Source organism: Xiphophorus couchianus, chromosome 13 (genome assembly GCF_001444195.1).
Source record: "Xiphophorus couchianus chromosome 13, X_couchianus-1.0, whole genome shotgun sequence".
Classification (NCBI taxonomy): domain Eukaryota; kingdom Metazoa; phylum Chordata; class Actinopteri; order Cyprinodontiformes; family Poeciliidae; genus Xiphophorus; species Xiphophorus couchianus.
This window is the reverse complement of record NC_040240.1, coordinates 15385832-15409253: the sequence shown is the minus strand read 5'-3', so window position 1 is coordinate 15409253 and position 23422 is coordinate 15385832. Positions and strand designations below refer to the sequence as shown.

Here is a 23422-nt window from a genome sequence, read left to right as displayed (position 1 = left end):
TTTGAGGTATGATAAGGTTGAGTAAAAACACAGTTATGTGGTATTCACACAAATATTTGGAATAAAAATGTATGTTTACCATTATTTAAACAAAAAAGAAGCAATATTGATACTAATATTGCTACTTTGATACTACCTAAGATTATAGTCTAAAATTAAAGAGAAGCAGCAAAGCAAATGAGGTGGAATAGCAGAGGTGGCCAACAACTCATGGCGTCATCCATGAGTTTGTGTCAAATATTGTCTCTGCTGTGGGGAAACTGAGCTGTTGGCATGTAATGACAGTCCTGAGACTGCTCTTCAGTCAGAGGCCTCTTAAAATGTCTTGCAAAACTGACTGCTACTGGAAATCCTTCCTAACGCGATCCACAATAACTCTGAAGATACTTGGATGATATGAGTTAAGACGTTTCATTTTCCTTTGGGCTAAAGTGTTTCTGAATTGACTCTAAAAGAAGGAATAGAATAAACACCTGCAAAATGTAGCAATTGTTTTCAAGAGTTAATTGTGCAGTATACTTACTACACCTTCGACTATTTTTACTCTTCATAGATTAACACAGACAGCATAAATCCTCCATTGATCAGTTACACTTTTATTAATGTGCTTGAATCAAACTTAATAAGCAAGGTTTCCACTTTAAAAACGAGATATTTTGAAACCTGAAGTATTTCCTCTGCGTTCTGTGTATATTTATTACTTTACCACATAGGCCTACTCATTTACAGATAAAGCTAGTTTACTTCCGTGCTTGTGTTTTACCAAGACGTTCGATGGTTGCCTAGTAACCGTGGTAAGCTAAGTTAGCTACAGACTAGTATGAGCTTATTTTAGCTATTTAGAGAGGAAACAACACATATATCGAAAACAAAAACTAATGACGATGAGAACAATAATCGCCCCAATATGTTTGTAATGTTTTTGTTCTCACACGGTACATTATTTATGTTGAAAATCAATGTTGTGGTAATTTTCTTTTTAGCTACTTGTTTTTTTTCCTGGTGGTTAAGAAAGGCGTAAAAGTTTTAGTTTTACAGTTTTACAGGTTTTGCTAGTAATTCGTGGTGGTTTTCGGGTAAAAACAGAAGAGCGCCTCACCCTGTTGCACCTGCTCTACCTCACCACCAGATGTCGCTGTCGTGCAACAGCTGCCGCCGCCGCCCGCCTCATTGAAACGTAACGTGATTCCTCTGTTTGTGTCTGCAACCCTGCCCTGACTGAAAAGGCCTGCGACTGCTTCAAGCTCCCCCCAAAACTCCGCTCTCTCCGGTCGGTAACCTGGAGTAACTTTCTGGCCTCGACTTGCGTATCAAAGCCGCTGAAAGCCACCGGAGAGCCGAGCGGAAGAGAAGCTCGGTCCGTTAAAGGAGCGGACTCGGCGGACTCGGTAAGTTTCAGCTGATTATGGAGCGGAAAACTGGGTAGCACCCTCTGCTAAAAAAAAAAACAACAAGCTGATGGAGTTGAGTAACTGGACTTTATTTTTTCCTGACGAGAAAATATATGTAAACACGCTACATCTGACAGGAGAGTGTGCGTTCAAGAATAGAATATATTTGATAGTTTATGGAAAAGAACAGTTTAAAGTTTGGTTTCCGGGGCGTGACCTTCCTTTGAACTCAAGTCGGTTTGTGAGATGTTGGTTATTTTCATCTCTTGAATATTAATGTATTATTAAATATCTAATAACAATTACAGGAATAATACACAAGAGGTTTACAATGTAAAGAGGCGGACTTTAAGGAAGTATTACAAAACCTGAAGTAGTTTTTAGGTCGATAAAACCTAAAAAACGGTCAACGACTGTGTTGTGGTTGATATTGATTACTACATTTGACTCCATGTGATTGCTTTAAATATGTTTAATACATCAAAGTAAATGAGCTATGCGATAACCCAATCTGCTTTTTTGTGTTATTGTTATATTTTTCCAAATTTGTGCAAAAATGATTAATGAACCCCTGATAAATAATGGCTCTTTTCTAGAGGTTTTTCTTTGAGCATTATGTCCTAAAAAAACCCCCAATATTCAAGTTAATTTGTTTAACTTTATTTTTAGTTTTTTTACCATGTATACAGCTTCTCTCTGTTTTGATTAAAGCTACAAAAATGGTAATTTCTGTCTTTCTTAGTAAATTGGACAACAAAAATCAAGAAAACCAAAAAATATAATTATTATAAGTATGGAAACAACAGTATATTAAAAATCACATCTACAAAAAAGTGGAATTGTTTGAGCATGAATCAAACATAGGAGTTGAGAAATTTTATAAAAACAGTTCTTAAGAGAAGGAAATAAAAACAAGATTTTGGGTAGAAATATGATTATATATATTTATTTTTTGATGTGAATGTAGATGGATTAAATTCAGCATTTACTTATGGTAAAGTTAGAATGAAACAGTTAATTGGATATATTGTGATTACTCCATTATTGAAATAATTGTCAACTAATTTATCAATTTGATTAATTGTTAACTGGAGTATTTAGACTAAACAAAATCGATTTGCTGGAGAAAAAACCATATGTAAAATAGCAATTAAGCCAAAAATGGACAAAAAATACATATCTTTTGCATAAAAATTGTTCAGATTCACTAGAGGAATGCTGTGTAGGAAATAAAATTTTATTTTTTTTATTTAAAAAAGGAATTCAATTATTTGTTCGAGTCCTATCTTTCTAATATTGTACTAAAACGCCTTTAATCGTTAAAAATATATGTAGAGTGTGCCATTTGTTTGAATCTGATTAATCATCAGAATAATCAATTACTGAAATAATTGTTAGTTGCGTCCATATGTAAATTTTATGTAATGTTTACACAAGGTTTGCACATTGGATTATAAGCCTGGTGGGCCTCCAGGCTTCACTTGAGCCCCCACCAGGCTTAGGTTTGTTATTTATTTTAGTTTATTTTAAATCATTGCCTTTTTTAAGGCTTTATAGTTGGTGTTTAGGTATTAATCTTCCAGTCTTCTAGTAACGCATAACTCTCAGGTGATATTTTAAAATTTGCTGTCAACTTTAAACATTTTGTTTACTCAAAAACATGGCGGCCGGCTGGATGAATGACTGCCATAGCTCCCAGAGCACTGGGCTTAGCAAGTTTTCTGGGTGAAACCCTGTTTACATCTATGATTAAAATGTATATTTTATCTAAAAAAATGATAGATTTTGCTAGCTGTTGCATGAGAGACCATTTTCTGCCTTAAATAAGCAGTTTTTATGCTTTCTGTTGCTTCAGACATGCCTCTCCACGGTATCTGGCCTCCCTGTTGGACGGTAAGCTGCGCCTGAGGAAAATACGACACAATGGGCAACGAGGACGGCTCAGAAGACGTCTATGTTGCCGTCATTCGTCCAAAGAACCAAGTCAGCCTGACTTCAAAGGAATACAGGGCCAAAGCTTATGAGGTATGCCGAGCTGAAAATTAAATATTTCTAGGATTTGTTTAATAATTGAGTCTTTTGTCCCTTTGGCTTGTGAAGATCCTGTTGAAAGAAGTGCCTTTGGAAGGAAAGGAGAAGAAGCGGAAGAAAGTACTTCTGGTGACAAAGATTAAGCCAGGAGACAAATCTAAATCCATATTGGATTATGTCGACGAAACAATAAAACCAATCTCCAATAACCAAAGCTTCATAGGTGAGGATGAGACTGGCTCGCACAAACACGTCGTCTGACACAACCTGAGAGCTCAAGAGTTTTGCTTTGCAGGAAAGCGTGTGGTGCACATGAAGAAATTTATCCTTGAAGGTGACAATGAAGGGAAAGAAACTTCTCTGTTTGTGGTGCCAGTCAGCGTTAAAGGTGAGTTTAAAATGGTTTCACTGTTTTTTATTTTTCACATTTTGTCACGTTTTATGTGATAGACCAACACAAAGTAGTGCTTGATTGTGATGTAGAATAAGAATGTTTTTTTGGGATAAGCTTTTACAAGTTTTGCACAATTGGAGAACTGGTTCTTCTTTGCAAAGTCGCTCAGTCAGTACAGTGTAGGGTTGATCTATCAACTGGTTTTGGGATTTAACGATAGTTGGATAGAAAAGGTGCTTAATTTGAGATTTATTTTACAGAATTTGAACCGGGTGAAGCTTAAACTATGCTGTTTGAGGAGACCTGGGTTGAACATATTGAGAGTCTGTATTCTCCACCATGTTTTAATTCCTAGGTTTTCACCAGAAAACTTGCTAAGCCCGGTGCTCAGGGCGCCACAGCAGTCATTCAGCCACCCGCCGTGTTTTTGAGTTGAAAAAATGGTTAAAGTTGACAGGAAATTTGAAAATATCATTTGATAGTTAAGCATTTTTGGAAGACTGGAAGATTAATTCATAAACACCAACTATAAAATCAATCATTAAAAAAACGACAACTAATAAATTAACAATGCTAAGCCTGGTGGGGGCACAAGTAAAGCCTGGTAGCCCGCCAGGCTTATAATACACCGAGGGAAATCCTGAATTCTTATATTAACAACAACAACATTTAACTTGCATGCTTTCTTTGTTTTCACTTCCAGGAAGACCAAATTTGTGGCTCTCAATGTGAACGATTTAGAGAAGTGTTAATGCTTGTGGATGATGCTGTAGTTTTTGCTCTGCTGGCTGCAGATTAATGAGTCTTCCTGCACAGATAACAGCAAAGCCATCCACATCTCTGGGAGCCCCAGCTTCTACTGTCTCCAGGACATCATGCGTGTGTGCAGTGAGACCAGCCCTCACTTCTGCTTCATTACGTCCAAGATGCTCCTGGCTTTAGATAAGTGAGGACACTTTCTTATTATCCTGCTCGCTGTGTTGGGATGAGTAGTTCAGGCTTGAGTTTTTCTGTTTTCCACCTCTGCAGATGGTTAGCGGAGCAGCACACTGTCCCTCATGCCATCCCCGCCCTTTTCAGGCCGGCTCCTGTTGAGCGAGTCAAAACCAACGTGAACAACCCGGCCTACAGCAGCGAGGGAAAACTGAGCGACGAGGGTCTGCACATGGGATACACCGCTCTGGAGATCAAGAGCAAGATGATGTCCCTGGAGAAGGCGGACATGTGCATCCTGAATCCTCTGTTTGGCTCGGACTTGCAGTACACTAACCGGGTCAGAGATCCCATCTCTCAGAAACCAGATACTGTTTTCATTGCATCTTCTCTTTTTGTTCTGTTGGAACCATAATGATCTCTCTCTCTTGTCCCAGGTGGATAAAGTTATCATTAACCCTTACTTTGGTCTCGGAGCACCGGACTATTCCAAGATCCAAATCCCCAAGAGGGATAAATGGCAGCATAACTGCGTGGGAGAAGACAAGTGAGGCTTTAAAATCTGACATTAACAATAATAACGTTTACCGTTCAAATGATTAATCGTGATTAATCTATTATTGAAATAGTCGTTGATTAATAGAGACTCAAATAAGGGACAATCTAGGCAGTAATTAAGCCAAAATAGCACAAAGAATAGATACATTTTGCATTTAATGTAAAAAAACAGTTTATAAATCTGTTCTGCTCAAAACTCCTTAAGTGGCGTAGTTTTAGTTTCTACCGGATCAAATTATGTAATAAAAAAATATTCAATTAAGTACAACTATTAATTAGTTAATCCAAAACATAAACAGATCACCTCAACACTGTATTGTTGCAGAAAGGGTTGAGCTTTTCACATGTTGATTTATTATTTTAGCTGCAAATGCATCATTTGCTACAAATGATCAGTAAAATGTTTATTTTCTTATTAAAAAGGATTTGAATTGTTTATTTGCACATTTTTATGTATTTCTAGTATTGTGTAAATAAGACATAAGTGGTAAAAGTAGAAAACCTACAGAATGTGCAAATTGTTTGCATCAGATTAATCATTTAATCATCAGGATAATCGATTACTAAATACATTTTTTAGTTGCAGCTGTAATTTACAATCAGATTTATCTTTCCAGTTCAAACCTGAGTAATTTTCATTTTCACAGGGATCACCAGTGGGTGGACGACTTCCCTCTGCACCGCAGCGCCTGTGAAGGAGACACAGAGCTGCTTTCCAAGCTCCTTGACAGCGGCTTCTCAGTCAAGCAGCTGGACAGCGACCACTGGGCCCCCATACACTACGCCTGCTGGTGGGTCAAGCCTTCAGCGTCTTATAGCATCTTCACCTTGTTGTGCTTTAAGAAGGATGTGTATGGATCAGGTTTTCCCCCAGAAAACTTGCTAAGCCCGGTGGTTGGGGCTCTAGGGCAGTCACTCATCCAGCCGGCCGCCATGTTTTTGAGTTAAATAAATGTTTAAAGTTGACAGGAAATTTGAAAATATCACCTGATAGTTATGCGTTATTGGAAGATTAATACCTAAACACCAACCATAAAGTCTTTAAAAAAGCAATAATTTAAAAAGAACGAAGATAAATAACAAAGCTAATCCTGGTGGGGGCACAAGTAAAGCCTGGTGGCCCACCAGGCTTATGATACAGTGGGGGAAACCCTGTGGATGCTTGAAGTCCTTGAAAACGCTTGAATTTCAAGTGGGTGTTTTCAAGGTTTTGAAAGTGCTTGATAATGAAACTGCACAGTTTTGTAATGAAGTGCAATCTAACACTTGATCAAAAGCTTAGATTTAGAAAGCGATATTTACAGTTGAAACTAGATGTTTTCATACACCTATTAAAAAGACATTTTTGGGGGGAAATCGGTGGTCGGCCGATTTTTACATATGAAGCCGATCTTATTCACCGATCTTATCTAGCTTGGCAACGGTCTAAGAATCAAACACTGTCCTCTTTTGCTCTCCGGTGAGAAAGATTTGACTGACAGACCGGCCCAACAAGCTATGTCTGCACATTTACAATTAACAATAGTTACCACACTGTTGCCAATTCAACAACTTTCTTGCTATATTTAGCAACAATTCAGACAAAACATTGGTATCGGCCAAAATTGGAATTGGCAGGTTAAGCTTTTTAAAAGATCCGTAATCGGCAATCGTTGCACCCCTGTTTGACATACATCTGATTTATTTAAGGCACGGTAAAGTGGAGTCAACAAAAATATTGCTGGAGAAAGGCAAATGCAACCCCAACCTGCTGAACGGGCAGCTCAGCTCACCGCTGCACTTTGCAGCCAGAGGAGGCCACGCTGAGATAGTGAAGCTCCTCCTGCAGCACCCGGAGATCGACCGGGTAGGAAACACGGTTACGTTTTTATTCAGAAACTTTGGTTCCTTCTCCTCTTACTATTGTTTTTATCTTAAAGTCGATTCTTATGGTGACTTTTCTGACTTCAGCACATAGAGGACCAGCAGAAGAGATCGCCACTCCAGGTGTGTGAGGAGAACAAACAGAATGAGTGGGAGGAAACAATAAAACTTCTGCAGCAAGCTAACAGCAAACCAGTGAGTTGTTTTTTTTTAGGTATATATCAGTTTAAGAGGTACAAATACTACAGAATCATTTACATACTTTTTCAACTTTTGAAGTTTGAGGGGTATTAATATGTTTTCAAGCCAGTCTAGAATCTATATTGTTGAAAATGTAACGAATTTTTGCAGTTTTAGCCACTAGATGGTGCTGTTTACTCAAATACCGTCCTGATCTCAAGCTAACCCCCAGGTTTTACTGCTTGTTTATGTTTTTCAGTATGAAAAGGTGCGGATATACCGCATGGACGGCTCCTATCGCTCTGTGGAGCTGAAACACGGCAACAACACAACTGTGCAGCAGATAATGGAGGGCATGCGGCTTTCCCAGGAGACCCAGCAGTACTTCACCATTTGGATCTGCTCAGAAAACCTCCGTGAGTCACATCCTTTGTCTTTTAATAGCCATTGTGAAATATATATAGTTTTCTCTTGGATGAATTGAAATGTATTTTAAAAATGCAATACTTTGCTTGTTTGGAATATTTTTAATACTGGTGGGGCTAAAAGTTTTATTTGAGTTAATTGCAGGGGGTCTGTAATTAATCTCATTTTAATCGAATACCTTTTTGCTGCTAAATTATTGAATAAATAGGCATATGAGCTCAACAACAAATATATTTATTGTTTTTAATCTGTTATTTGGGTTATTCATCCATCAGACCGGTGCAAAGTGATTTTATACCCATTCAAATTTCAGTAGTTTCCGATCATTCATGTACAACTTATGTGAAAACGTACTTTTTTAGGAATTTGGACGCTAACATTAGCATTGGAGATGTCTGTACTGCTAGTTTTTGACACAAAAATTAACCCTGTGGGTTTTGTCGTCCATTGTGGTTGTTTCCGTTTGTGCGTCAGATTTACAGGTGTTCCAGAAACACAATACAAAGGTTCTGGCTTGGGACTTTTGTTTAGAATAAAAGAAAATGCAATCAATTGGGTTTCATTTGTTAGTGTCTTAAAATCGGTGTCTTTATTTATTTGAAATCAAAGTGTTAAAGTCCTGTTAAATGTTGTCAGGCACAGACAACAGAACGATTTGTGTGTGTTTGTGTGTCAGACCTGCAGCTGAAGCCGTACCACAAGCCTCTGCAGCATCTGCGGATCTGGACGGAGATTGTGACAGATTTGACGGTTCTGGATCCTCAGAGGGAAAGTCCGCAACTCTTCCTTCGCAGAGACGTACGACTGCCTCTTGAAATAGAGAAGAAGGTACAACAGAGTTTGAATTAAACTTTTTGTTTACAGCCTTTACTTTGCTAGTCAGAATCTGCGTTTCCATTGACCATAAAACTTGGAAAATTGGAATTTTGAAAAACAGATTTGGTTAATGGATACATGACAATAAAAAAAAAACTCAAACTAGGATGACGTGGTTTTTACAAAGGCGTTTAAGGGCCTTCTAAAAAAGAAAAAAGGACACTTTTAAACTCCAAAAGTTTAATATTTGCAACCAAAAAAATCCAAAATTTTATGCTAATCTTACACATTCTCTAAAAAAAAAAAAGAAAAGAAAGGACTTTTCAGAGTTCTCAAATGTATTAATTTTTTACTTTTAAAATGCAAAACTTTCCAATTTTTTTTAAAATTATTATTTTTAAATTTAGCATAAAATATTGTGAGTTTTTTAGTGGAAATTTTCAGTCTTTCAAATTCAGAACTTTTTTTTTTTTTTTGAGAAAATTTCAGAGATAAATGTTAAAATTTCTGAGTTTTTGTTAGTGGAAATTTACTCTTTAAAAAAAACAAAAAAAAAAACAACTAATATAACCCTTTAGTGCTGTTGTAGGTTTTCCAGCTGTAAATTGGTGTTTTTCACAAAACTGCAAAAACACACCAGTTTGTAAACGCCATGCAGCAACATGCTTATTTGTATTTCTGCAAATAAAGTCCTCCACCAGAGGTTTTCCGAGGTTCATTAAAAGTTTAATTTATCATTCAAAAGTGTTGAAATCGAAACTATTCTGTAAAATTACAGTCTTCCCCAAAACACCACATATAAACGTAGACACTCAGAGAAGTACAGGGGGTTTGTTACTCCAATGTCTAAATAAGACGCCATCCTCTCCTCTGATAACTGAATGTGAGTATACGTCATTTAAATATTTACATCCATCGCTGTCATGCTCTTTAATGACTTATTGTGTGAACAAGTTTATTCATGTGTGATTTTAATTTTATTTCTTATATAATGGAAACGCTGCAATTGCAATTTTTTGACATTAGCATAACATTTTGTGCACATTTGTAGCTGCTTCTCCGTAAATGTCCCTTACCTGCCACTGTTTTAAATCAGGTGGAGGATCCGCTGGCCATCCTCATCCTGTTTGATGAGGCCCGTCACTGCCTGCTGAAGGGCTACTTTCCCGCCCCGGACAGTAAACTGATAACTCTGGCCAGTCTCCTTCTGCAGATCATCTATGGCAACTATGAGAGCAAGAAGCACAAGCAAGGCTTCCTCAAGTAGGACTGATTTCACATCTCATAGCAACACCATATGATTATCCAGTGTTTCTCCTGTATTTAAAGTTCAGTTATTGAAGCTAGGTCTCTAATTTGTTTTACTTGAACAGTGAGGAAAACCTGAAGTCAATCGTGCCAATATTGAAGGTGAAAAGCAAAGCGTACCACTGGACCAACAGGATTCTGCATGAATACAAAGTACACTTTTATTTTTTATTATTTCCCGTCAGTCGTAAAATCCTCCCTGAAGCAGAACCCTCCATCGTTCTCCACCAGGCTCTGAGCACCAGTGAAGGATTGAGCAAAGAGATGCACCACCTGCAGAGACTCTTCTTACAAAACTGCTGGGACATCCCAACCTATGGAGCAGCTTTCTTCACCGGCCAGGTCTACACCAAGGCCAGCGCGAGCAACCACAAGGTCATCCGAGTGTACGTCGGGGTCAACACCAAGGGCCTGCACCTCATGAACATGGAGACCAAGGTACCTCCATCACATTTTAGGGAATTGTTGTCAATTATAAATTAACAACATATTAAATACATTTTTAAAAAATGGCAAAAACAATAGAAATACTCAATAATTCTGGAAATCTATTAAATTATAAGGCTTTACATCGAATTTACTCTTATATATATTTATATTTCTGTATGTATAAATGTGGAAATGTGGGATTCCAGATATAAAACGATAAAATAATAACCAATACAGTTACTTTTATTATAGTATATTTTGTTATTAATAAGGCTGGTTACTATGAACATACAAATCCAAAATTTTGTAGGTCTATTATCATAAGGTTTTATGATTTGATTCACTACAAAATAATGCAAATAATGTTTAGAGTAAAGTTTGGTTTACTTGCCAGCTGTGGTGCAAAGAATATTCACATTATATGAATCCAAATGTGATTTGCAACATGGTTTCAAATTTAAAAAACAAGCTAAAAACAGAGGTATTTTTCAAAAGAAAACATGGGCCTTAGGGTTATAAGTGTAAATAATGTTAAATTGTAATGTGTATTTGATTAATTTTTTTGTTTTGGATTGAGTTATTTCCATAAGAAAATTATGTATATATATTTTAATACGTTGCAGTGATTATGAGGAGTAATTTAGTTCAATTTGATGTGTAGGACAGGCATAAATATAAGCCTTGTGCCTCTGATTTTACATTTTCAGTCACGCTGTTTAAACTGTTGTAGTGTAATGAAGTGTTAATAAATTATTTGATGACTGACTGGATTTTAAAAAAATCAATAAATTTCTTCTTTCTTTCTGTCGCAGGTCCTTCTCATCAGCTTGGAGTATGGCACGTTCATGTGGCAGCTCGGACATGCTGACCAGTACTTCCAGATCCACAGCGGGGACAACAAAATGAACTTCATTGTGCACACAAAGCAGGTAACGGCTCCAGAGCGTCAATAGATTCAGCTGGGTTCAGGTTTCAGACGTTGGAGTTGTGTTTAATTGTTTATTACTCTTCAGGAACGTGTGGTTTGTTTGCTTTGACTTCAGCTGGTCTGTCCTCAGACTTTATCTGAACGTCCTTCAAATTTACTTTGGATGTGCTATTTTTTAGAGTTCTCCGCTCAGAGAACAGATAAAACTTTAGCCTGAAATGCCAGTCGAAGTGAAGGATAAATAGTTTTATCTTTAAAGTGATTTCCTTTTGTTCCTTGTGTTTTTCTAGGCGGGCCTAATTGTGAAGCTTTTAATGAAACTCAGTGGACAGATGACTCACACTGATAAAGGCCCTACGGATAAATACGCCTACGGCTGAGGACATTTCCAGAAACCAGATCTGCCAAAGACCTGAAAGCACATCCTTGCTACTGACCATCATCATCTGACTACAATAGTTCTGGATAAAGAGTTAAGACTCCACAACAGCCTTAATTTGTACAACAATCAGACTTCTACATGTCCTGACATGCCTTTATGTATTATGAGTCCAGCGTTTGGATCTATGTAAATATGGTTTATTTAATGTTTGTTTTAATAAACAGATATATGAAGATTTGTCTGTAATCTGTGTTTGACCTCTCAAAGTCAATAGAAGACTCTAAATAATATAAAAAAAAACACCACTGACCTCCTTGGTAAATTTTGTACAGATTTGCCATTGGGAGTAAATAAATGTGACTAAATTTATTGCAGTAAAACAAACAAGAAAATCCCACTATACCACTATGCACAGATATGTTATGTGTTTTTATTTCTAAGATAATGTTAAATTTTTAATAGTCTTCAACTAGTTTGTTAGCTAAATACATCTATAAACTTGCCAACTGTGAATATGATTGACACTGGTTGTTTAAATAGTTTTGTTTAAAGAATGCCTTACGTTTTTATTTTTTTATTAAATTTTGCAAATGTTTCTTTTAAATACTAATACAATCACGTACACACTAGAAGGCAAATTACTCATTAACTTAGCCGGTGACAATATTTGAAGACTTGTTTCAGGAATATATGGCTAGTTCCGTGGTTCGGCAGAATTAGCCCGAACTATTCACGACACTATTTACCGAACTAAAAGCGATATTGACGCGTTTTCTATCAACCGAAGCCACTTTTATTAAAGAAAAGTTAACAAAAAGTCAATCAACTCGATCGAACGGACGTTACCATGACATCATATAGCAAGACATCACTTCAGGTACCAACAACCAATCACAATCGCAGCTGCTTGACTGACACGTGTCCAGTAGCCAATCAAAAACCCCAAACGGTCAGGCGGGGGCGGAACTGGAAGTGGAAGGTAGCAACGGTCCATACTGCGAAGATCATCAGTCCACCTGAGCGGTGATAAGACTCCGCAGTTAGAACCTCTCTGGTTCTTTATGCTTCAGCTGCCGGAGTGAGAAGGAAACTTTTCTGCGTTGTGGTTGTTGTGGGCCTGAAAAATGTCGACGCAGTTTTACCAGATGAGCACCAAGTTGCTCGAGGACACTATGGGTAAAATGAACGAGAACTGGACCTCCCTGGTTCTGGCTGCTTCTCTTTTTACTCTGACTTTGGGTTATGTCTCCAAAAGGCTGCTCAGGGATTCTGAAGACAAAGACGCGGTAATTTACAGTTTTGTTAAATATTAACTGTTTTAACTGTAAAAAAATAAAATATCCAGGTTTATATGAACTATTATTGATGTTTTGTTGTTACAGAAATATCCGCCCTACATTCCCTCCAGCATCCCATTCCTTGGGCATGCCATTGCTTTTGGAAAAAGTCCAATTGAATTTCTGGAAAATGCTTATGAAAAAGTAAGTAATGATCCTAGATCGTCTTCTGTACGTCCAAACTAAAGACATTTAAGTAAGAAAAGTGTAAACTTCAATGCAATATAGAGTCAAATATTTAATTTGTGTTACAACTTCAAACTTAAATGCTTTTGTTGAGATTTTAGGTGATGTATAAACCTAAAGCAACAGAAATTAAATAATGCAGTTGCTCACGTTTCCTCATGATGTGCTGTGTTAGTTTTTAGTTGGACATCTTTGCTTATTTAGGAGACTTTTGAAATCAGTTTTATATAAATTTTAAGGCAGAACATTGTTGTTTTCTGTCAAAGGCATAAATAATATAGTTGTTACAAGCAAACCTGCTTTTATGGTACTTTGACCCAACCAAAAGCCAGAGTTTCAGCCAAGACATCATAATAAACCAACCATTACTTCAGTTTTCCATTAGAATATTTCCAGAGAAGAGTTAGATGAATTTTTATTCATGTACTGAGTTTTGTTTCACCCCCTCCAGTATGGTCCCGTGTTCAGCTTCACCATGGTGGGGAAAACTTTCACTTACTTGCTGGGCAGTGACGCGGCCACACTTATGTTCAACAGCAAGAACGAAGACCTGAACGCAGAAGACGTCTACTCCAAACTGACGACCCCAGTGTTCGGGAAAGGAGTAGCCTACGACGTCCCAAACCCTGTGAGATTACATCAAGTGTTTTAGAGGTCAACATGCAACTGGCGTTCAGATTTAACGACTCTTTTATGCTGTTACAGATTTTTCTGGAGCAGAAAAAGATGCTGAAAACTGGACTGAACATCGCTCATTTTAAAGACCATGTAAAGTTAATTGAGACAGAAACCGTTGAGTATTTCAGGAGATGGGGAGACGGTGGAGAGAGAAGTAAGCTGCTTTGCTGTTTGAAGTATTATATATCTGTGCGTTGGGTGCAAAGCTAATAAAAATGTAATCTGAATTTTTAACAAGATATATGGTCTATACTGAAATGACCTTCCACAAAATGGAGTTGAGTAAAGAAACTATGGTGTCATCTGCAAAATGGCAAACCTTATCTGTGACAAAAACAGAATTAAAAGTATTTAATTAACCTAGAGAAACTCTTTTTAAATGTTTCATAAACTTCCTCATTACAGTTCAATTGTTTTGGTTTTTGCTTTACTCACTGATTTTATTTTGTCACTACCTGCTAAGATCATGGCTTAAAAGGCACCTACGATTCTTTAAAGCAAACCCATTGAAATTGCTGTTTGAATTTTTACAGAGTACCAAAATTCACAAATTGTATTCTAGGAGTCTGTATTTTATAGTTGGATAATTCAAGCCCAAATTTGATAGATAAGCCTGAGTCGGAATTTTGAGGTATAAAATTTCTAGGAACGTTGCAGAAAATGAATAAAATGCAACAGGTTTTAACCCTTTGAACTCTTTTTATGCGTCAGATTTGTTTGAGGCGTTGTCGGAGCTGATCATCCTGACCGCCAGCAGCTGCCTCCATGGGAAGGAGATCCGCAGCAGGTTGAATGAACAAGTGGCTCAGCTCTACACTGACTTGGACGGGGGGTTCAGCCACGCCGCTTGGCTTCTGCCCACCTGGGTTCCTCTCCCAAGCTTCAGGTAATAAGGGTTAGCTGTACGTTTAGTGTTTAATCTTCCACTGAGGTATTCGTCTAAAATGACCGGGAGACAACGCCTAAATCCTGCTTGGTAATTATTTTTGGTTTTAGGAAACGAGACAGAGCTCACAGAGAGATCAAGAACATCTTCTTCAAGGTGATTGAAAAGCGGAGGAAATCTGGAGAAACAGCCGACGACATCCTGCAGACTCTCATCGATGCTACTTACAAGTGAGACACCATCATACCTACAGGTAGTTTATCTTAAAATACTAAAACAGAACATTTGGACTAAACTAATTTCACATTGCAGAGATGGTCGGCCGCTGACCGATGATGAAATTGCAGGGATGCTGATTGGTCTCCTCCTGGCGGGTCAGCACACATCGTCTACCACCAGCGCCTGGTTGGGGTTCTTCTTGGCCCGGGACAAAGCTCTGCAGGATCGCTGCTACGCCGAGCAGAAGGCTGTGTGTGGAGAAGATCTGCCGCCGCTCGACTTTGATCAGGTCAGAGCCAATAAGTAACGATTCAGTTTTATTAACGACATCCAGATCTGATTAATATAAGACCTGCCAGAAATAACTTGAATTGGACCGGTCTCCAATGTTACTCTGATGTTTTTCAGCTGAAGGATCTGAACTTGTTGGAGCGCTGCCTGAAGGAGACCCTGAGGCTCCGCCCACCTATAATGACCATGATGAGGATGGCTCGCACACCTCAGGTGAATCCAGTACTTATACATCACCTATACTTCTATCTTTACATGCCGTCATTACGTCCAAACCCAGTTTAAGGAACATTAAAGCCAAAACAAGTGTCTACATGTCCGTTTAGACTGCTGCAGGATACACCATCCCCGTCGGCCACCAGGTCTGCGTCTCCCCGACCGTCAACCACCGCCTGCGCGACACCTGGAGGGAGAGGATGGAGTTCCGCCCAGAGCGGTACCTCAAAGACACTGCCGACAAGTTCGCCTACATCCCGTTTGGCGCCGGTAAGAGGAACCACAGTAATGACTTTTAAACCACTACTCCTCTGACCAGTCTGTGTAACAATTAATCTACTTGCAATGAATTATCGATTAATGGTTTATTTGATTAAAATGAAAAATATAGCCCTTTACATTGTGGAAAGCACTTTTGATAGAAGAAAAACTCAAATATTTAAGAAAATGGCCGCTCACAAATGAATATTTAGTTAACTTTAGATTAACTCATTAATCGATAACTTGCATCACTTTGCGTAACCCTCACCATCCTCTACCACCTTCAGGTCGCCACCGCTGCATTGGGGAGAACTTCGCCTACGTCCAGATCAAATCCATCTGGTCCACGTTGCTGCGCATGTTCGAGTTTGAGCTGGTGGACGGGTATTTCCCCACAATCAACTACACAACGATGATTCACACCCCGCATAACCCTGTCATCAGATACAAGAGGAGGAAGCAGTGAGAGATGGAAGGTAGATGGGAGAAAATCAAAGACTTTCATGAACTTCTTGGTTTGGTTTTAATTGAAGCTCTGACATCCTGGAACTTGAAGGAAATGCAGATTTATGCTCCCAGTGTCAGTCCTGCAGTAAGTCTGGAGACTAGAATGTCAGCATCATTTTAGATGCGTCCTTTGCAAGACACACAAAGCTAATGTGAGTGATTTCCACAAGTGGAAATCAGATGGGAAGAAAAGTCCATTGACTTTTATTAAGAGTTTGAAAATAAACTGTCTTCCTTAACAGCGTCTCTGCAATCTGAAATTCATTTTCTAGAGGAGGAAAAATCTCATCCATGCACAAGGAGAACATGCCTTCTAGTGGATGTTTTAACTCACGTTTTCCCACTATGTAAACTGATCACCCTCATCCTGTTATAGGCAAACGGAGTGTCTTTAGTCAGAGGCTTCTTCAAAATGTACTGTAACACAGACTGCTACAGAAGATCCTTCCTATCCTCATTCCTTCAACTCACGCTGCCTGGTGATGGGATAAAATTGGGTAATTTTTGTCTCATTTAAAGTTATTTCTAACTTACATTTTTTTTTCCTTGAGACAAAATCTAGCTTTGCCATTTTCTGACTGATTAAAATCAACACCTATATTTTGAATAATATGCCGATTTGTCTGCCATTTTGAAGAGTAACAATAAGAACAGTGTCTTTGTCAAGTTGTGTGTAGCTCATGGTAACGGGAAATCATTACCAACTAAATGTTTGAATAAAACGTTTTGATAAAAACAATTTCCTAAAGTGAGATTCTTTTTCCCCCCCACTACTGAATAAACATTCTCAATATAAAGGTTGAAATAGCATAGCGTTAGCTCATGCTACTAGTGTTTCCCCGAAAATTATTAAAGTGATTTGGATATTTCACAGGAGACAGCTTTCTGCAGGTTTCCCAAACAAATTTAAAACTTTTAAAGGGTATTATTGATGGATTTTAAGACTTATATCTCCACAGAAACGTTTGAACTTCGACCTGCTAACTGGTGATAAATTTACACTTACCCATGATAGACGTTAAAAAACTAGCTAGGATATATTAGCAGCTAGCTAACGGTAGCCTCCTCTATCTCGATGAAGACGTCTGGGTGCGACTCAAAGGTTTGGCTGACGAAAAGTCCCGCGAAAGACAAAAACATGAATAAATGACATTAAATATTTATGTCAAGAAAAAAGCTTGAGAGTTGAGCCGCTGCTCCTCCACATCAGGAGGAGCCAGTTGAGATGGTTCGGGCCTGATGCGTCCAAGACCCAAGAAAGGAGGGACAAAGTATTATTTTACTTATTTAAGGAAAATAATTTAACAAAACAAACTAATTTATTACTCTCAGACCTGTAGAAATAATCACTTCATTGGAACCCATGTAACAGAATGGGGTAGGCCAAAAGATCTCAAAAACAATCTAAAGTTTATAGTAGTTTTCCCTAAGCTTGGCACGTTTTTAGATTAAAGCTGCAGTATATAACTTTAATTAAAATATTTTTTTACATATTTGTTAAAATTATTATTGTTGTGACAGTATTATCTGAGAAAAAAACAATCAAGTTCATCTACCTTCTCCCAGTGCTCCCAGTACTAAGAGTAGAAATACACTGCTTGGTAAGAAACAACCAATCAGAGTCAAGAGGATGGTCTTAGCGCTGTCAATCACTCCTGTGTTCACTCCCTTCCCCTTGGTCTCCTTTCACTACAACTGGTTCACCACAACATAGCCTGTCACAAATGCTAAGGCTAGTTAGCATAGCCACCGATGATGGTGGATAAATGGTTTTCCTGTAATGGTAAGCCGTTTCTTCTAGCACATTGAGCAGCATTGATTGACAGCGCTAAGACCTTCCTCCTGGCTTTGATTGGTTGTTTTTGACTGGGAGCGGTACATGCATCTTGAACTTTATCTCTAGAAATGTTTTAAAATATCTTTAGCACAGATATAAGTACTGTTTTCAGGACAGCATTTTTTTAAACTGATAGCTGAAACAAAACATCGGAAACACCTTTGAAATAATGTAGTCCTCTTTATTTTCAGTTTTTGACAAAATACCCCGAAAATTCAAAGCTTCTACGCTTTACAAAAATACGTTCTCTACAAATGTCTCCCTTTAGTCTGCCCGGTCTAAACAAAACACAGTGTAGTGAAGAACATCCAGTAGCAGCCTCCTTAACAGTAAACCCAAACATTCTCAACGCAACGCTCCACCCACGCAACAACAAACATATAAATTAACCACGAAATGTCTTTAAATTAGCATGAGATAAATATACATGATTGAAGATCATCCACAACAAAGAGGCAGATTAAATTACAAACATCGCTGTGTTTCAAGTGCCGGCAACACAAAGCCTGGATACAACAAGTTGTACGCTAATATAAAAATGTGTTTTGGTCCACGTGGAGAGACATAGTTCACAGCAGGATGATAGAAAACAGCAGAGCGCTCCGCACAAGAAAAGGCAACTGAGTTTCTTCAAGCCAAAGTAGTCGGTCAGCGTCTATCTTCTCAAGCCAAAGTGCAATTGAGCGTATGAAGACGCACCTGAGGGAGTAAAAAGACAACCATGTCAATCTGGCGTAAGATGCAGCGTTACAAAACTTACCTGATCAGAAGTTTAAGTACAGAGTACCCAGAAGCTGTACTCAAGTGTAGAAATACTTCTAACATATTTTTACTCAAGTAGAAAGTAGCTATCCAAGGCATTACTCAACAGTATAAATGTATTTGGTAAAAAATCTACTCAAGTACTGAGTAGATGATTAAATTATCAGTTAATATTTAAAAATTACATTATCAGAGGGACCAAAATATAAAGTTAAGTGGAAATTTTGGTATTTTAATGACCAAAATGACAATAATTCATAGAATAAACAACAACAAAAAATCAGGCAAAAGAAAATTTTTCCAAATCAGTTTACTTCAATGTAAAACTTATGAAACTTTAACAAAAATTGCAGGCGTCAATTTTCTTTGATTTACTCATGAAACAGTTAATAAATGGTAAATTGCAAAAATAACTTGCTAGATGTGGAATGTTCCAGTTATGGATACATTTGCAAATATATTTACTCACCGGACATTTAAAGAACTTCATTCAATTTAAATAAGCAAAAATATCCATGCGAAGATTTGAAACGTAAAGGGTTGCCATATGAACCAACTTGTCTCTACATGAGTTCAGATGTTTGTCTGGTTCAGTGCGATGCTTGGTGCCGGTTACCTGATGTCACGCTGCCCAGCCTCCTCTGCAGAGCCTCCAGCCTGGAGATGTAGTCGGTTAGCGCGCGGTCCGGGTCGTAGCTCTGCAGGTGAGAGCAGGTCAGAGCGCCGTGGTCCCCCGTCGTGTGGAACCTGCACAAGCAAAAAATATAAAAAAAAACAACACACAAATTACATCAACAACTAGTATTTGAATGTTAATGTGTTATAGGGTTAAAATTATTTGATAACTTTGGGGTTTAACAAGTGTTTATTAAGCTTTAAAACTTCACACAAAGAAGGGAATAATTCAGAATCGGAATGGAAATTATACATTTTTTATAAGATTTGAAAACTGTAGTTTATGTGGGAGTATCTGTTGACAAAACAACTACTAGATCCATAAATCCAGCCTGAATAAGAAGATTAGGAGAAATTAATTTATTTCTGAATTTATTTCCTGATGGAACAAACCTGGAAGAAAAAATTTTTTTTAGTAGCTACAAAACTCCAGAGTTTTGGATTATTTCAGGCTCAGCATCTGATTCACAAAGCTACCGGTGCTAAATATGTGTCACATCACAGCTGTACTCACTTTACCATCAAAATATGATGAATAACCAGAAAACACTGAAAATACAGAGACGATATCAAAACCAACATCTAATTTATCTGGTTAACTAATTATATAAAAACACCAAAATCTCCTAAATGAAAATAGATTATAATCTGTATTTAATGTTGAGGAATTGTACTAGCCAAGGCTAAACTAATGATTGTAGTAGTAATAGATTATTTTATCAACTATTCCGACGATTAAATTATTAAGCTGCAGATTTCTCATTTAACCACTTATGCCTTTTTATGGAATATTAGAAAAACACTAAATTATGCAAATAAACAAATAATTATCTAATTATTTTATCTCCTAAAATGCAATAATATTAAATGCCATATGCTTAACTATTTCTAGCCAGGGATGCATCTGCAGCTAAAAGATACTTTTAACATAAAGATGTGAAAAATTCACTCCTTTTTGGTTGATTTAACATCAATACAGCTGCTCTGTTTATTTATATTTTGGATAAACTGATTAATAATTGGACAGCAAAAGAAGCTTGATTTTTTACTTTATTACATTTTTTGTTTACAAAATTTGAACCCTGTGAAATTAAAACTGCTTTGAGTTCAGGGTTAGGGTGAGTATATATACAGACAACGTTGTTTTTTGTTATTTTAAATGCAAAATGTAGGTATTTTTTGTAAAGTTGTGGCTTAATTACTGCTCTGATGGTCTTTTTTCTGTCTGTATGCTCCAGTTAACATTTAATCTGCTACTAAATTAGTTGATGATTATTTCAATAGTTGATTAAATTAAGTATTATCTTACCTGTGGTGTGAGGAAGAGACCCCTGACCGTGGAGATTCCCGCCCACTCCTTCCTCTGCTGCTGGACACTCCTCCTCCTGCTCCTCTGTCTCTGTACATGTCCACACTACCTGGGTGAAGATATGGTGAGTCTCTCACATGTGAACCTGAAAAAGATTTTAAAAACCATAAGCATTTATCCTAAAATGATGTCAGGAAAAGCAAAACAGCATGATTTTACTGGTCTGTTTCTCTGACCTGTTCCGTTTTTGCTGATGCCGCAGGAAACCGTGGAGCTCATCCCCGTCGCCTTGTGCCATCGCTTCACAAGGAAACGCATTCTACGTAAGAAAGCATTTAGTCAACCACTCAATTCCTTTAAAAGTCCACAATCGTGAGCCTCCACAGCAAGCGGGTTACCTGGAGAGGGCGATGGACACTCTGACGGCTGAGCGGAAGCGGCTTAACCCCCGGCGGCGCTGGCTGAACGACTCCAGGCTGGAGAGCGAAGGCCGGCCGCCCATCTTGGACAGGAGCGACAGAGTGGCTTCCTCACACTCCTGGAAGCCGCCAAGCAGCAGCAGCAGATACTTCTTCTGGTAGATCAGCGCTTTCCTGAAGCTTTCTGACCTCAGGTACTTCCCGTACATCCTCTGAAGGACCGACAGAGGAGAAGAAGAGTCGGAAACAAGCTGATTGGCTGCCTGTGGTAAACACCTAATCGTCCAGGTGGAATCTGTGTCTCAGCCTTACTTTTCTCACCTTCAGTGCAGAATTGTCGGCGTCAGGCCCGGTTATCTCTCGCAGCGTGTCGGACCTAATTTCTCCCCTGAGACAAGCCACCTGGGACTGAGACAGGTGCAAAGCTTTTTCCAGACGCAGCTTCTCCCGAGTCCAAGCTTCCCGTTCCTGGGAAAGGAGCATCGCTGCAGAGTCTGCCTTTGACACGCCTCTCCTGCTGGGCTGCAGAGGAGAAAGGTTGGAGAACTATTATAAATCCAGTACAGCACCAAGTTACTCTACACAAGAGGAAAATACAAAAAAAAGAGGTTTAGAATAAATATCAATTTATTTAATATAAAATGTAACAAGAAAATTGTTTATGTAGCATAACGTTTTGCATCATTATATTTAAGAAAATTACTGTCTATACTAGGGCTGCAACTTACATTTATTTTTTAAATCAGATAAAAATAATTGCCACATTCTGAATATTTTTAATTAAACCACATACGTTAAAATCCTTATGGAAATATCAATATCTCCTGGCAGGAGAGATTGTCCTAGACAAAAATAGACTAAAAATAGTATTTAATGTTGAGGAATTGTACTAAAGATCATCATTTGTAATTTATGGACTTATCGATTAATAAACGATTAATCAGATGTAAAAATTTTTTATATTAGAAATGCATTAAAGATGCAAATACAAAATCTTTTCTTTTTAAAAAAGGAAATAAACAATAGTTTTCCTTTCATGTATGCTTGATCGTTTGCATTAAATTTGCATATGCATCTGTATAAATATAAAAATAATTAATATAAATAATTTCTGCATGATTTAACATCAGAAAATATAGAGTTAATCTGTTGGTAATTTTTCGGATAAAAATAGGGCAGCAAAAAATACTTAATATGAATTTTTTAAACAGAATTTGATTCAGGTGAAGATAAAACAATGAAGGTTTTTAGGTGGTAATGGCCACATGCACCACTAGGGGGCTTTTGAGCTCCTCTCTCAAAGATGCGTCACTCGTGATTCATTCCCCTCTATTTTCATGTAATAATGATCAAAACATCCTATATTTGTGGTTAGTACATTGTTAAGACGTTTTAGAGGCAATCCCTCGTAGTTTTTGTGAACTTCAGAAGCATTTTAATATAGTTTTATGATTATTTAGAGCAAGGGCGTAAGGTTTGGTCTAAGTTTTGGTGGGACCTGACAACTTACTGACCCCCCCACCACCACACCGACCATTTTTGACCAGTGGGGGGGAGGGGGGGGAGGGGGGAGGGGGGAGGGGAAACCACATTGGCTTAATTAGCCCCTCCCCCCCTCCCTATGTGAAAAAATATTACATAATTAACAGACCTATTGTACCTCACATTCAGTGCTGACCTTACTAAACACCGGACTTTACAACAAATGCGTTGCGTGATAGATATCTAACTTATGGGTCCCCTCACTGTACTTACAGCCAAGGTAGCGAAATAACTTCTAATGTCTGTCGTCCTTTTCTTTTTTGGTGGCGACATGGTCTCGGAGACTCATAATAAATGTCAAACTCAGAAGGAGACGCGTTCACTGCCAGCACCATGGACCAAGCTTCCGTTCCGCGTGTGGCCAGCTGGCCGCCGCCTGGTGCAGCTAATCAAAGAACGTAGATCCACGTTCTTTGAGCCAATAGCGGGTCGTCATAGTTCATAACAACAAATTTTAAAATGAATGCTACCACTGCGTAGTATATTGAAATATTAAACTAATCAGTGTAGATTTTCGTTTATTTATTTTGTTTTTGTTAAAAAATACATATGTTTTTTTTTTTAAATTAATGTGGCAAAAATTGGTCGGGACTATTTTATATCCCTTGAATGTTGGTCGTGACATGTCACGACCGTCCATACCCAAACCTACGCCCAT

The 23422-nt window shown here is 38.0% G+C and overlaps 3 protein-coding genes across 11 annotated transcripts in view; 2 read left to right on the top strand and 1 right to left on the bottom strand.

Moving 5' to 3' along the window:
- The first annotated feature begins 1171 nt into the window (after window positions 1–1171).
- krit1 (KRIT1 ankyrin repeat containing) lies at window positions 1172–11874 on the top strand. The gene is made up of 17 exons (XM_028036305.1): window positions 1172–1379; window positions 3247–3416; window positions 3492–3645; window positions 3718–3810; window positions 4633–4762; window positions 4846–5089; window positions 5187–5296; window positions 5955–6098; window positions 6997–7153; window positions 7258–7365; window positions 7610–7766; window positions 8453–8604; window positions 9689–9855; window positions 9966–10053; window positions 10132–10338; window positions 11142–11258; window positions 11548–11874. Exons 2-17 carry the CDS (start codon window positions 3315–3317, stop codon window positions 11635–11637), a joined length of 2220 nt encoding a protein of 739 aa, XP_027892106.1. The 5' UTR covers window positions 1172–1379; window positions 3247–3314; the 3' UTR covers window positions 11638–11874.
- A 722-nt stretch (window positions 11875–12596) lies between these two features.
- Window positions 12597–16959, top strand: cyp51 (cytochrome P450, family 51). Its single transcript, XM_028036306.1, has 10 exons — window positions 12597–12925; window positions 13022–13120; window positions 13614–13790; window positions 13868–13994; window positions 14552–14726; window positions 14837–14956; window positions 15039–15234; window positions 15354–15449; window positions 15563–15722; window positions 16001–16959. Exons 1-10 carry the CDS (start codon window positions 12764–12766, stop codon window positions 16177–16179), a joined length of 1491 nt encoding a protein of 496 aa, XP_027892107.1. The 5' UTR covers window positions 12597–12763; the 3' UTR covers window positions 16180–16959.
- Window positions 16960–18217: 1258 nt separating this feature from the next.
- The window catches only part of akap9 (A kinase (PRKA) anchor protein 9), an 84649-nt gene continuing 79444 nt past the window's right edge, over window positions 18218–23422 (bottom strand). For 7 of the 9 annotated variants that reach the window (XM_028036862.1, XM_028036864.1, XM_028036870.1 and 4 more), the window contains 6 exons: window positions 21535–21744; window positions 21202–21434; window positions 21040–21122; window positions 20804–20948; window positions 19436–19566; window positions 18218–18756 (listed from right to left, as the gene is read on the bottom strand). In XM_028036862.1, coding sequence (XP_027892663.1) covers window positions 18713–18756; window positions 19436–19566; window positions 20804–20948; window positions 21040–21122; window positions 21202–21434; window positions 21535–21744 — 846 coding nt within the window. In that variant the 3' untranslated portion in view covers window positions 18218–18712. The remainder of the gene's footprint in view (window positions 18757–19435; window positions 19567–20803; window positions 20949–21039; window positions 21123–21201; window positions 21435–21534; window positions 21745–23422) is intronic. The other 2 variants (XM_028036863.1, XM_028036871.1) reach the window with 1 other exon arrangement.

Excerpts from the sequence above, each read along its gene's own strand:
- krit1 (XM_028036305.1), top strand. The coding sequence starts at position 3,315 with ATGGGCAACGAGGACGGCTCAGAAGACGTCTATGTTGCCGTCATTCGT. Across the intron at positions 6,099-6,996 it reads CCCATACACTACGCCTGCTG|GCACGGTAAAGTGGAGTCAA; the intron begins GTGGGTCAAGCC and ends GATTTATTTAAG. Across the intron at positions 7,767-8,452 it reads GATCTGCTCAGAAAACCTCC|ACCTGCAGCTGAAGCCGTAC; the intron begins GTGAGTCACATC and ends TTTGTGTGTCAG.
- cyp51 (XM_028036306.1), top strand. The coding sequence starts at position 12,764 with ATGTCGACGCAGTTTTACCAGATGAGCACCAAGTTGCTCGAGGACACT. Across the intron at positions 12,926-13,021 it reads ATTCTGAAGACAAAGACGCG|AAATATCCGCCCTACATTCC; the intron begins GTAATTTACAGT and ends TTGTTGTTACAG. Across the intron at positions 13,121-13,613 it reads TGGAAAATGCTTATGAAAAA|TATGGTCCCGTGTTCAGCTT; the intron begins GTAAGTAATGAT and ends CACCCCCTCCAG.